The sequence below is a fragment of the Platichthys flesus genome, chromosome 8 (assembly GCF_949316205.1).
Source record: "Platichthys flesus chromosome 8, fPlaFle2.1, whole genome shotgun sequence".
Lineage (NCBI taxonomy): Eukaryota > Metazoa > Chordata > Actinopteri > Pleuronectiformes > Pleuronectidae > Platichthys > Platichthys flesus.
In genome coordinates this window covers 27,249,541-27,263,717 of record NC_084952.1, presented here as the reverse complement: position 1 = coordinate 27,263,717, position 14,177 = coordinate 27,249,541, and the positions used below count along the sequence as shown (strand labels likewise).

Sequence of the window (14,177 nt, the reverse complement as noted above, 5' to 3'; positions counted from 1 at the left end):
CTTGATGCAGCCATCTCTATTACACAACACATTGGTATATCAAACTTCAGTTTAAACCATACACTAAATACTGAATATGATTTCCTTCCCTGCTACATGAACTTGCATTTATTAAATACAACTTCTCATTACTGATGGAACTATTGTATTCCATTTTTGGGTACAGCATGCACAGAAACTTATCACTGTGTTTACAGTACTAACAAACAGTACCTTCTCCAGTTATGCGATTGACAAACAAATAACACTGGCTTCAAAAGTGACGCAAGTACTATTCAGTATAAGTACAATGTTTCTGATTCAATAAAATAACAAAGGTAGGGCAGTATGCTGTCAATATTAGTACATTCTGTAGCTGTTGTAGAGTGACTGTAATATTTCCACATGCATCGATCAGCTTACTCAACACATACTTGAACACGACAAACATTGTTCAAATCATTAGAGGCCTCCAGAATGTAAAGTAAAGCCATACAGGGCTTATATCAGCTGATGAAAACGCCTTTTAACCGAGGGCATGAATGTTTTGTTTTTCTAAACGTCTGTGCTCCGCCGCCATTTTCTAAAATGGTTCAGGAAGACATGTTGGGAACTAACGCAACAAAAGAGGAGCGGCCATTTCCAGCCAAGTAGTTGCTGTTTTCTCTACCCTACCAACTGATAATCACGATACATGTCACAAAATAATGACAACATAATGACTTAAACGAAATTAAATTCCCAGTCCCATAATATTTTAACGTGCGTAGAAAAGACTGTTACTAGAATCAACAGAGTAATTTCAGGCCGACTCGCAGGCCTATACCGTAAGGCTGTTTTCACTTTTACAATGGTTGTATTTTCCAAATCTAACAACATCACGGTATTTTCGACTGAAAATTACAAAGAATTTCATGTCATTGTCGATAAAAAAAGCAAGACGTGAAAAGGTTGTCATTACCTGATGTGTGGGATCCCGACACCACCTTGTAGAATCTTGTACAGTTTGCTTTCGTATAACAACTGTGGGTGTCTCGCTTTCTGTGACTCCAGTTTTACAGCTACCTCCTAAAAACAGTATAAAAAAAAAACCAACATTCATGTGTATTTTGCCTTTTAAGACTCTCTGGTCAAGGTAGCAGTCAAAGCAAAATATCAGTCAAACAAATTTAACAACTACTTCGCTAGACAAATACTAAAATACAAGGCGATGTTGCAATGTGTCTCCGATATTTTAGATTCAGCCACTGCTGTTCCTGTCGGGAAAACTGCCAGAAACATCGCTATGAGAACAGTGAGAAATGTAGATGTCGATGCAGTAAGTTACCTCTCCATTTGTGATGTTGATGGCCAGATATATGTCGCCGAAAGATCCCGATCCGATTTTTCTAACAAGCTTGTATTTTCCACCGACTATGAACTCGGCTTTTGAGCCACCGCTGCTCGCCATAATTTCCACCAAATGACGATTTCCCCCCGATTCACCTTAGGAAATTCTGTTTGGTGGTTTGGTCCGATTGTCCGCAGAACATAAGAGTCCTTAATGTCCACTTGGTTTTAAGGGCAGTTACGGACTTACCTCCCTAACGATAATAACAAATGCAAGCAACTATATATATATATATATCTCCTGATGTTTCCCTTTATTCTGTTACAATTTATCTACGTTAAAACACAACCTCTTAAGGAACCACAGAATACAATTGGAGTATAAAATAATAAACACCCACAATAAACTCTGACAAAGCCTACGGCCTCCAACAACCTCCCAGCTACCTCGATGTAGCAGTCGATTCGACTCTGTAGCTGGCTAACATTAGCATCAAGCTAACGCTGTCGCAAGGACCACCGCAAAAAGAAACTCTCGACCTCCTCCGCGCTGAGGATCAAATCTGCCTGTCGATGACGTTAACGTAATCTCCTCGATCTTTTTAGTCCCCCGCTGTTGTTATTGACAAACTTCAAGGGTCACAAACGTCTGTTCAAAGTACAACTCGATCACTCCGCCATCTTATCTTCTCTACCCTTTCTCTCAGCTGGTTTCCGTTGGAGGTGATTAGGTATTCGAAGACCGCTTCAGGTTCTGTCGGAGAAAAATACCATTCGACGCACGAACGCCGTATCAAATACTGTGACATGAAAATAAAATGTCATCTCAATGATGACCGTAACTTACCAATTTAACAACTGAGAAGCAGCCTGCATCCACTTTGTATATTTTGTCTAGAACATTAGGCCTCTTCTGCATTTTGCCAAAAATGTATAGTTAAATAAAACTGAATGTATTTTTTGTTGTACTGGCGTTCTAGGTGATGATGTGAAAATGAACTAAATAAACTGAAGCTGCACAGATAGATACGGTTCAGTCTGCGTTAATAGATTTATTAATCGAAGTGTCACTGCCGTGGATACCCAGAAGTTGAAAAAAAAAGGCAAGTCTTATAATTACAATTGAGAGCGCAGCTTTCATACATATAAACACCCCCACTTCCTCTAACTTGAACATGAGGCCTTTCACCTTGCATCATCTACTCTCCAAACACAAATATTATAAACATTTCCAACTTGAACTTTGTGGCAGGTTTTGTCATCACATCTGCTACCATCTGTTGGGCAATTGACCAACATTATTTTTCCATTGCCCGAAAAAGTTTGCAGAAAATGTGGTGAAAATGTATGTATTCTGTACGTATATGGGCGTGGCGAAATTGCTGAACAGCTCCACCGAGAATGCAGCCCCTGAGTTTACTTTCAATGATCTTCACAAAAATAATCACACAGGTGTATCATGATCAGATGAACGAAAAAGTGTCACTAGACATTATGGAAAAACACAACAGGAAGTCGGACATTTTAGTGGCCATTTTGGCAATTTTACACTTTTTTAAGGAACTCCGCCTAGATCAGGGCTGCCCTATTCAGGGCCTGCCTTCCCTTTGTTTTGGCCCACTATGGCATTTTAATAGCTTTTTATTATTCCCCTCTTATTGTAAAGTTAATAATGACAACTTATATATTATATCTTATTTTGAAAGTACATATTTAAAGACAATGGCACACAGATATACGAAAATTCAGGAAAAATTGTCAAGATTTTATTTGAAAATAAATTCAACAGCAGTCTGTCTTATTTGTAGCCAGTGGCTGTTTTGAACGAATGTAACATCAGTCGCCACTATGAAACAAAAAATTCCCTTGTTTTTTCAAAGTACAGCAACGATGAGCAAAAGGAGAAGGCAAGTAGCCTACTAGCGAAACTTAACTCTCACCAAGGCACAGCCAATATCAGCACGAAAGAATGAAACCTGTCCAAGTTATCAGATATAACTTGCACAGGTTGCAAGATTGCAAAGGGTGGACTAGCTTTTTCAAGTGGGGACTTTGTGAAGCAGTGTCTTAAGCCTGAAACATGCTTCTGCGTTTTCACGGGCCCGTAAGCGCAAGAGCCCTTCCGGGTCCCTTACGTGCTTATGTATCCCTCCTTACGTGCTGACGGGTGTCGACCCCCTTTTCTAAAATTTACGGCAAAGCTCCGCAAGCTCACTCAGCCCGCAAGGCTGTGATTGGTCTGCTCTACATCCCTTCTGGAGCTGCATTTCCGGTTTCATGCCCCCATAATACCGGCAGAAATCACGGAAGATTTAGAAGAACGAATATGGACCAAATAGAAGAGCACTTGGCAGAAGATATCCGATAGTATGATCACTTGTATAACCTGTCACTGACTGGCGGATTTGTCCGCCAGAAAAAGGCTACGATGAGCCGCAGTGGCTATGTAAATAAACAATCGACGAAGAAGAAAGAAGGCGTCTCTAAGGTCGTCTTCGACAAAAAGCATTACTCCGCCTAGTGTTGTGGCGCGGAATTGCTTTGTAAGACGCGCAACGGTTGGGGAAGCATGAATGAAAACGAGTCTTGCGCCACAGCGGCATGAAAAGACGCAGACGCGGTCGCAGAAGCATGTTTCAGGCTTTACTGTTGCTGCTTACGGAGTTTGCCCTAACCAGGCACAGGCTTTCCCCCAAATCAGCTTTTCACGGAACACAGTTACCTGCCGAATAGAGGATATGGTGCAAGACATTCAAGAGCAAAACATCGTTGTATTTTACATCAGCCTTCTAGGCCAGGGGTCGGCAACCCATGGCTCTTCAGCCCCTCTGCAGTTGCTCCCTGTACAGTGTTGTGCATGTTGCATATATTTGTTGCGAATGGTGAACTCAACGAATCAGTTTTCAAATGATGAACGTGAGTGAACTTCACGTTCATTTTTTAAATCATCATGGTATCAGCCCCGTCATGAAATACCAGGAGCAGGCGAATGTGTGTGTGTGTGTGTGTGCTCCATAGACTGTATATATAATGGGCAGAGGGTCCGTGACGTCACCCGTTGGTTTCTGCAGAGGGAAAACGACGTGTAAGTAAGATCTAAGACGTGTCTGGAACTGGAGACATCTCTGTACCTGAGGAGCTGAAGCAAGTTATTGCCATGCAGTTAGATGAGCTCGCAAAGTCTCTCGACGGATACTTCCCCAACAGAGAGTTATATCCAGCATGGGTGAGACAACGTTTAATGTGAACGACAAATACCTTGACGAAATCATTGAACTTCAACAGAGACAGCTTCAACAGCAACTCTTGAGAACAACAACGGTCTTAACGTTTTGGTGTCACCAAATCGTACCATACCCTCTTATTGCTAAGAAAGCCCTGGAGATACTGACACCGTTTTTTACAGCGTATCTTTGCGAGCAATCCTTTCCGAGGATGGTAGAGATGAAAACTAAGAAAAGGAACAGACTTTGTTTTGCGAAAATGAGAGTTGCACTTGCAGAGGAGCAACCAAGAGGCCCATTGTAACTCTGGAGAAGCTACAAAGATCCACAGCTGAAGCCTGAAACATGCTTCTGCGTTTTCACGGGCCCGTAAGCGCAAGAGCCCTTCCGGGTCCCTTACGTGCTTATGTATCCCTCCTTACGTGCTGACGGGTGTCGACCCCCTTTTCTAAAATTTACGGCAAAGCTCCGCAAGCTCACTCAGCCCGCAAGGCTGTGATTGGTCTGCTCTACACCCCTTCTGGAGCTGCATTTCCGGTTTCATGCCCCATAAAACCGGCAGAAATCACGGAAGATTTAGAAGAACGAATATGGACCATATAGAAGAGCACTTGGCAGAGGATATCCGATAGTATGATCACTTGTATAACCTGTCACTGACTGGCGGATTTGTCCGCCAGAAAAAGGCTACGAGGAGCCGCAGTGGCTATGTAAATAAACAATCGACGAAGAAGAAAGAAGGCGTCTCTAAGGTCGTCTCGACAAAAAGCATTACTCCGCCTAGTGTTCTGGCGCGGAATTGCTTTGTAAGACGCGCAACGGTTGGGGAAGCATGAATGAAAACGAGTCTTGCGCCACAGCGGCGTGAAAAGACGCAGACGCAGTCGCAGAAGCATGTTTCAGGCTTGAGGTGGGAGAATCTGTCCACAGGACAACTATTAGTCGTGTACCCCCCCCCCCCCCATCTGGCCTCTATGGAAGAGTGTCAAAAATAAAGCAGTTATTGAAAGTGAACCATATGAAATCCTGTTTGGAGTTTGCAACAAGCCATGTGGGAGACACAGCAAACATGTGGAAGTTAGTAGGCTGGTCAGATGAGTCAAATTTAACTTTTTGGCCTCAATAAAAAAATGCTATGTAAGGTGAAGCCGTGCATTTCTGAACTTTTATCTGAAAGGCAACAGCAAAACTCACATTGATTTGCAGTAAATATTCAATGAGTTACGTTTAGTCATAACTGATGCATTGTTCAACATGCTGGACATCCTCTTTCCTTAACCCTCAACAAGAATAAGGAAAAGCTACTAAAAAACATTTTTACAGGGTAAAAAAAACGTAGAAACCTCCGAGAGAGCCACATGTGTGAGGGATCCCTCTCCCAGGACGAACAGAAGTGCCATAGATGTCAAGTGTTATGTATATCAAGCAGTCCTGCTGCAATCATAGTCTATGGTCAGCAGCCAGCAAGAACATGATCCACCATCAAGATCAGGTTCAACTATAGTCCACAGTCATTGTCCACTGCCGCCAATTAGGATCTATCATCAGCTGCCACCTCGGTTGTGGTCCACCACCATTATCAGATGCCAACACGATAAAGGACCCACCATTATTATTACTATGAGCTAGATACAGAATACGCCAAACTGGATCGACCATTGAGATCTCTGATACACTATTCACAGAACGTAATCCATGATGTGGCCACAGCTGCGGCCCTAGATCTGCGGGCGATAAGGCAAAGGGACTCCGGGGAAGGGGTCAAGTCAGCAACATGTATTGATGAGATATGAATTACTTTGATGTGATAACTATTTGAGAAGAGGAAGGAGAAGCTTGACAAAGAAGCTCATGTGTCCCCCTATCTAATATAGACCTATAGCAGCATAACTAAGAGCAGGTCTAAGACAAGCCTGGACCAGCTCTAACTATAAACTCGATCAAAAAGGAAGGTTTTAAGCCTACTCCTAAACGTACAGATGGTGTCTGCTTCACAAACTGAAACTGAGAGATGGCTTAAAGCTCTGGCTCCTATTCTACTTTTAACTCAGGGTAATCGCGCCGCCTACTGGTTTGGCATGATACAGGAAGTATATTGTAACTCCACAGTGTACAATCAGCCCCAAATTCTTCGAATGATCAGAGTCCTGGGCTGGACAGCTCCTTATGTCAATATTGACTCAGGGTCATAGCGCCACCTACTGATTTGGCATGAAACAAGAAGTATTTTGTAACCCCAAGGCGTGCAGTCAGCCCAAAAATTTGATTACATTATCAGAGTCTGTGTGGTGTCCTGTCATTTTAGTTTGTTAATTTCAGTCGTCTGTGTGTTTTCTATTTCCTGTTTTATTTTGTAGCCTTGCTCTCACTGTCTTGTTTCAGCTTCTCGTTGTCTCACTTCCTGTCCTTGATTGTGATCTCCAATCCTCATGTGTTTCACCTGGTGTAATTGCCCCGGCCTTCCTTCTGTGTATTTAAGCCTCTGTTTCCCTTTGTCTGGTGTCGGGTTGTACTCGTTGTTTTCTCCACACGTTGAGAGAGATGGTTTGTTTGTTCCTGCGGTTTTGACCAGCTTCTCCTGCTTCCTCGTTCCTTGTTCTCAGTGCGCCTTGTCGCAAGTGCTACTTTTGTTAGTGTTCCTGTTTTGTTTCTTTCTTGTTTAAAGCCTTTTTGTAGATTAAATCCCCTTTTTGTTATAACCTCAGCATCCTGGGTCCATCTCCTCCTTCAAACCGTAACAGTCTGGGCCTGAACAGCTCTGTGTCTTTTTTAACTCGGGGACACAGGAAGTGAAGCACTTACCTGACTGCTCTCTCTCGCAGCCACTTCAGTTCCCAAGTTGGCAAGTGCTCAGCCACCTCAATGCTGCTTTGCAGCCCAAGTTTACAATTGACCTTAAACAATTATTGTGGACGTGAGGGGTTGGGAGAGCCTGCACCACAGAGGATCAATCAGCGCAGGTGAGAGCTGTTAGCTGATTGGTCCTCACACTTAAAAGGCAGCGTCTTCGCTGCCTCAGGGCTCCTTAGAGACTCAGAGACTGGAGAAACCTGAGAGAAGCCAGACTAAGCTGGAAAGCGTTTGGTCACGTGTGTGGTGTATTAATAAAAGATGTTAAAAAGCACCAATTCCGTCTCTGGCTGTGTGTGGGAGAGCCCCATGTCAAGCACCACTGCCACAATTATACTCTATACTCGTCTCTGTCAATGTCCTCTTACAGTTGTACAAGGTACACACACTCTAGTGTGGTGGTGGCTAACGCCAAATATTCTACTTCGCTTCACAATTTCACAGTGCAACAGTGAGTTTCTTTTTGGTTTTCCATGAAACCAATCGACCATTCTCTTTTGAACTATGTGAAGACAGTCACCAAAGCTCAATATCAGTTCTCCATTGTCACATTTTCAGTAGCACAACTCTGTCGCTCGTACCTCTCACATATCTTAGTACATTTAGTTTTGTGATAATTAACTCACTGTAAAACTGAAATCTGGTCTTGTACATGTAGTCAAATAAATTAGGCTACCTACTGCCTCTCTGTGTTTTCTGACATCACTCATCACCTTTGCATTGCTCCAGGTTAACAGTTTTCCATGTCAACCTTTCAAGTATTTTTCACCACATATTTCTTCTGGGATATTTTCCTACATTCATCACCCAAGCACCTTTATCCTCTTTTTTTCTTGTCAAGGTGTTTTTGTAAAGAAATGAACAGAATAGCCACAGTTCCGCTGAAGCCAGTCATCTTGCTGCAAACATAACTCAGTGTTGTAGGACGCCCAACCACATTGGATAAAAAAATATGTTAATCAATACCTATTGGCTGTAAATAAAAGTCGGAATGTCCGGGCTGGCAGAGAGCTGCATCCTGAGGAAAATCTGCACCAAACCAGTTAAAGAGTTTTTCTCTGGCTGTGGTTTGGAGACCCTTGTGGCAATGTTGTTTGTCACAGTGGTGCCAAACACAGGGTCCAATACAGCCAGGAAAACCCACCAGCAATCAGAGACGGCACTGGCTTGAATAACGAAGGACTATGTTGCCATGTACAGAGAGCCAGCAGTGGGGATTAGACGTCAGCTGGAGGCACTCCAGAGGCAAGCGAAGAGGCGGAAAAATGCTGCTGGAGCATCTCCTGGCTTGGAGGAGAATCCAAAAGGTGTTAGAGAAGAAATAAAGTGGTTTCACACAGTGGTTTCATGGATACAAGATAAGCTGAGAAAGAGCTTTATATGCTCCTATGTGTTTATAAATGATCATGTAATAAAAGTGTTCTTTTGAGTTAAAACTTAGGGTACAGTATTATTCATTGCCAGTGGCATTGTTAGGAAGCAGCACCTGTAAATCGCCAGTAGGTCTCAGTGTTGCTCCATGAGCAGTGTATGTGTGGGTAGCATCAGAGTCTTGCATAAAGGAGTGAGATAATAACATTCTCTGTACACTGTTCAAGATGAAAGCAGACAACACTGCGTAAGTATTGTCAGTATAAAGTTGTGTTTTTGTATTTTTCAGGTAAGCTGTACTATGTACACAATATGGAGGCAAAAGCTAAAATATGAGTTTAAATAAATAATAATATAACATGCCATTATTGACTTAAATGATCATAGTTTTGGTTGTTTCCCTTCACTTCACAGTGCATTCTGGCGTATTTAATAATTTTGTATGGAGTGCTGTTGAGACTAATAACAATTCAAATACGGACAGAAAAATAAGAACAAAATAATTATTGGTCCTTGGACGGTAAGGCAGGAGAACAAGTCACACCTTCCCTGGAACAAAAAAAAAACGTTTGCTGAAAGTGAGTAGCAAAACGCCATTTCCTCCATGTACCATGCTCAAGGAAATAACTGGAAAATAAACTCTGACCACCGTCGAGGATAACAAAATGGTGCTGTTAGGGTGAATATTGTGCACAAAGCGTGATATGTGCACATTATATATATATATTCAATTCACAAGCTGTGAAGGGTCTGTATATATGTGTGGTTTAAGTATTATAGTACAAATTATAAATGCTATTTTATATTTGGCTTAGGTAAATAATTTTGTATTTATATAAAGCTTTGCTAATCTTGATGACCACTCAAAGCTCTTTACAGTACAGTTGTACATTCACCCATTCATACAGTGCATCTGTTAGCAGCACTTTGTTGTTTTTTTTTGTTCAGCATCTTGCCAAAGGACATTACAGCATAGAAATGGGGAAGACTGGGGATCAAACTGCCGACCTTCTGGTTGGAGGACGACCGCTCTACCACTCAGCCACAGCCTCCCCAGGTAAAGGGATAATTGAAATAAAAACTGGTGCTGAGCTAACACAGTCATATTTTTTTCACACACATTGAGCATACACAAACGGAAACACAGATAAACACAATCACATTAAGGTTTAAAGCTGCAGCCACTGCCATACACACACACACAACAAGACAGATTAAAGCTGCAGCGGTTATTGAAGGAGGAAGGTGATATCTTGTGCTATTTGGATATTCTTATAATATTTGTGTGATTAAATACAAGAAATTCAGGAAAATAAGAACCAAAAACAACCTGACTCCATGGCTAGAGGATGGAATGTTTGACGTGGAGCAATGTAAAGAAATTGAATTTGGTGGAGGAATTTCTGACCACCTCACACATCTGTACCTCATTATGAGAATAGAGTCTGTCTCATTCCAGTACATGCCAGCCGAAAAGAGAAGCTGTATCAATCAATTAATCAACCAAATTTTATTTGTATACCCCATATTCACAAATAGCCCGTGTCTCAGAGGGCTTTAACAAAGTGTGACATCCATTAGAAAAGGCAACTATTTGACTTTGAGCTAGATTCACAGAAAATTGCCACCACACCACGAAAAGGAAGCCTGCTGTTGTGTCTCAGTCTATAGCTCCACCTGTGACCTCTTAACAGCAGCCCCAAACCCTAGTGCCCCCAGTGATGGTCATTCAATTCCCTGGGCTCAGGAGACGACAAGGACGGAGGAGATTGCAGAGAGTGCCATTGGAAGCAATCACGGATGGTATATTCTCAACCAAGTGTATCAGCCACTGCAAGAACAACCTTCAAGCAGGCCTGACAACCCATGGCAGGGACTCAGTGGATACTAGGGGTGCCTTGAGGATTCAAAGTGCGTTACAAGCCCTATTGTGAAACCAACAGGGCTTGTACAGGTTCATCTGGCAGAAAAGCCCATCAAGGCGATGGCACTTCAGAAGCCGCCCACCACCAATTTCAGGACAATTGGTCAAGACTGCTGTATTCTCAGGGATTAAGCAGCTGATACCGACCTCTGGTTGGGTCAAACCCCATACCAGGATGGTTTGACCCAACCTGGCACACGCCACCTGTCATCACCTGTCATCACTGCCGCCTTGAAAACTTAAACAATGGAGTCGGGGTTGAAGTGTAGCAGTAATGCCGCTGAAAACACGGAGGGACAAGTGCCAAAGAAGGCGAAACCAGAGCCGGTAAAATGTTGTCAGTATTCACAAGTATATGTTTGATGGGATTTATGTCCACGAGTTTCCACCCACCCAAGGCGTTGTGTAGCATATCCCCCGAAAGATGGTAGAGAATTTAACTGATGTTTTCAGGTTTATTTGAAACTTCCCTAAACCTAAATGTCATCTTTTTTAAGATGGCATTTTCTGAATTCAGGTCATCTCAAAACACGATGCGAAAAGCCTCCCAGAAGCAAATGAAAACAAGCTACCTGTCACTTGTCAGGAAAATCTCCTGGAGGTGTCATCTGACTGTGACCTCCAGATGAAGTCTGACACATCAACATTCACACAGTTTTGGGTTAGGGTGAAGCAGGAGCATCCTCACCTGGGACAGAAAGCTATGGAGCAGCTACTACCCTTTGCCTCTATTTATTTATGTGAGGCCTCTTTCTCTGCAATGACTGTGATCAAAACATAGCAGAGGAACCGACTGTGCCTGGAGAAGAGCTTGGTCACAGCAGTTGCCTCCCTGCCACTAAGACTGACAAAGTTTCTCAGTGAAGCACAAGCACAAGTTTCTCTATGAATGCAAAAGCACTCACTCAGTTCAATGCAACAATGTTATCTTCATTGTTGACAGTTTGTAAATTTAAGATCAGTATTCTTTTCGATCCTTAAAGAAGATATTTTAAGATGATAAATATTTTTATTTTATTTGAGCTAGTCTTTTATTTAAAATTAAGTTAATTATCTATTTTAGTGTTTATCTATAATTATGTTCATGAGTTCAGTTTGAGAACATATCTTTATTATGATCACATAAGAGGTCACCTTAAGATGATAATTATTTTATGTGCACAAATCTTTATTTATAATTGAGATAAATATTTCGTTTAGTTACTTTTATATCTTTGTATTTCCAAATAGTTCAAGAGAACACTACAATTGAGCAATGCTATGGACATTGATGGAGTTTTAAATTTGAAAGTGTCCAGATACAAAGTAAAAAAAAAAAAAACAGACACTAATGGCAGCACTGTGTATTACATCTTTCTGTCACAAAAAAATGTTTTGCACTGGTTAGGGTGTACTCGGCTGAATTTTTTTGTCAAAGGGGGTAAATCACTGAAAAAAGGTTGAGAACCACCGGTCTATTGGATTGGCCAAATTTCACAAGACTTTCAGAGAAGCATGGAAATGGAATATATTGACTAAAGCCAATATACCACAAGCAAAACTCCCCATCAACCCACCTCACTGCACACTGCAATTCTTAAAAATATAACATCCAGATGAAGCTAAGCCTGGAGAATGGCTAAAGTCACAGCATAATGTAGTACAGTAGAATCCCTCTCCAAAAAGTAACAAGATGCAGCCATGTCAGTTGAAGACTCTAACTACCTCCAGTTTCGAACATATAGGATTTTCATCATACCTGGCCGGTATGGTGATTATTTTTTAAGGTGGACCTTGTCCGGGGCTATCATCAAGTGCCTATGCACTCATTGATTGTCAACCCTGCCTAATGCCAGTTTGGTCTCTCCACCATTGATTTCCTGGGATACAGCGTCACCAAGGACAGCGCAGTCCCTCTCCGATCAAAGTTGGAGGCGGTCACACGTTTTCCATGCCCGCTCACCGTGAAAGCCCTGCAGGAGTTCCTTGGCATGTTGAACTTTTACCACCGTTTCATCCCTCGAACCGCTCAGCTAATGCAGCCCCTGCACGAGTCCTCGAAAGGTAAACCCACGCACACTGTGGACTGGACTGAGGGCAGGGTCAGGGCTTTTACTGACACTAAGGCAGCCCTTGCGCACGCCACCATGCTGGCACATCCTTCTAGCACAGCCTCCATTGCCATCACGTCGGACGCCTCGGACTACGCTGTCGGTGCCGTCTACGAGCAGTGGGTAGGCGGGGCCTGGCAGCCGCTTGCTTTCTTCAGCCGCCAACTGCGCACCAACGAGCGTAAATACAGTACTTTCGACTGGTAGCTGATGGGTCTCTACCTCGCCATCAGACACTTCCGTTTCCTGCTGGAAGGTCGACACTTCACCGCTTTCGTCGACCACAAGCCGCTGATCTTCGCCATGGCCATGGTGGCCGAGCCATGGTCCGCCATCCAGCAACGTCATCTGTCCTACATCTCCGAGTTCGCCACGGATTTGCAGCACGTGGCCGGTAATGACAACCAGGTGGCGAACTGCCTGTCAAGGGGCTGTGGCAGGGGCCGTCCATCTTGGTCTGGATTACAGCCGCATGGCAGCTGACCAGACCACAGACCCGGACGTACACATCCTGAGGACCTCGACTACAGGTTTGAAAATAGAGGACTTGGTTTTTGGTCAGGCTGGCACCACACTCCTGTGTGACGTCTCCACAGGCAGTTCTGGGGGGGCGTGTGTAGTGAATATGACTTACATAAATCACCCTTGTTCTAAGTATGGTTCTATACACTGTTGTTTCATGCCGTTATTTAATTAATTTGTTAAGTATGATTGTGCCGGGATCGTGTCCCTTTAAATATATATGTGCGTGATGATGTTGAGCCCAGTGCTTGCTGGGTAAGGTAATGACGTTGCGCCCAAGGCTTGCTGGGTAACTGGGTAAGCGCTATTTTGTATTCTATTTTGAGCTACAAAAATAAACGGGACACAGACTTGTGTTCAAACTTCAGGAATTGTTTTCTGTGTTTAAAATGCAATTCCCACAATATTACATTATAAATGTTTTATTTTTAATGTCATAAACATTGTAGAAAAGCCATCATGCCAAGAAACTATACACCAGGAAGACAACCTGGGACCAAACACCCCTCGCAGAGATGGAGAGTGCAGCCGCTGAGGTCATGGAAGGAAAGAATTCCTTAAGAAAAGCTTGAAGGGATAGAAATATTGATAAGACAACCCTCAAAAGATGCATAAAGAAAAAAGTCAGTAGCCATGGGTGCAGTAACTGAGGCAAAGAGCATATTCACAGATGAGATGGAGGAGGAGCTTGCCAAACACTTGAAACAACTAGCTGACCAGTTCCATGGCCTTGCTCCAGTTAAGTGCCGTGAACTGTTATTTGAATACGCAGAGAAAAACAATATCCCTGTCCCTGCCAATTGGACAGAGAAACAATGTGCAGGTAAGCTAGGGTGTGCAAGAGATCACATGAATCATAATAATCATAAATGTGCTTAATTGACCAAT

The 14,177-nt window shown here is 42.8% G+C and overlaps 1 protein-coding gene across 6 annotated transcripts in view; it reads right to left on the bottom strand.

Moving 5' to 3' along the window:
* The window catches only part of csnk1a1 (casein kinase 1, alpha 1), a 36,324-nt gene extending 34,291 nt beyond the window's left edge, over positions 1-2,033 (bottom strand). For 5 of the 6 annotated variants that reach the window (XM_062393423.1, XM_062393424.1, XM_062393425.1 and 2 more), the window contains exons 1-2: positions 1,307-2,033; positions 941-1,047 (exon numbers count right to left, since the gene is read on the bottom strand). In XM_062393423.1, the coding sequence (XP_062249407.1) occupies positions 941-1,047; positions 1,307-1,429 (230 nt within the window). In that variant the 5' untranslated portion in view covers positions 1,430-2,033. The remainder of the gene's footprint in view (positions 1-940; positions 1,048-1,306) is intronic. The other variant, XM_062393428.1, reaches the window with a different exon arrangement.
* Between the last annotated feature and the right edge of the window lie 12,144 nt (positions 2,034-14,177).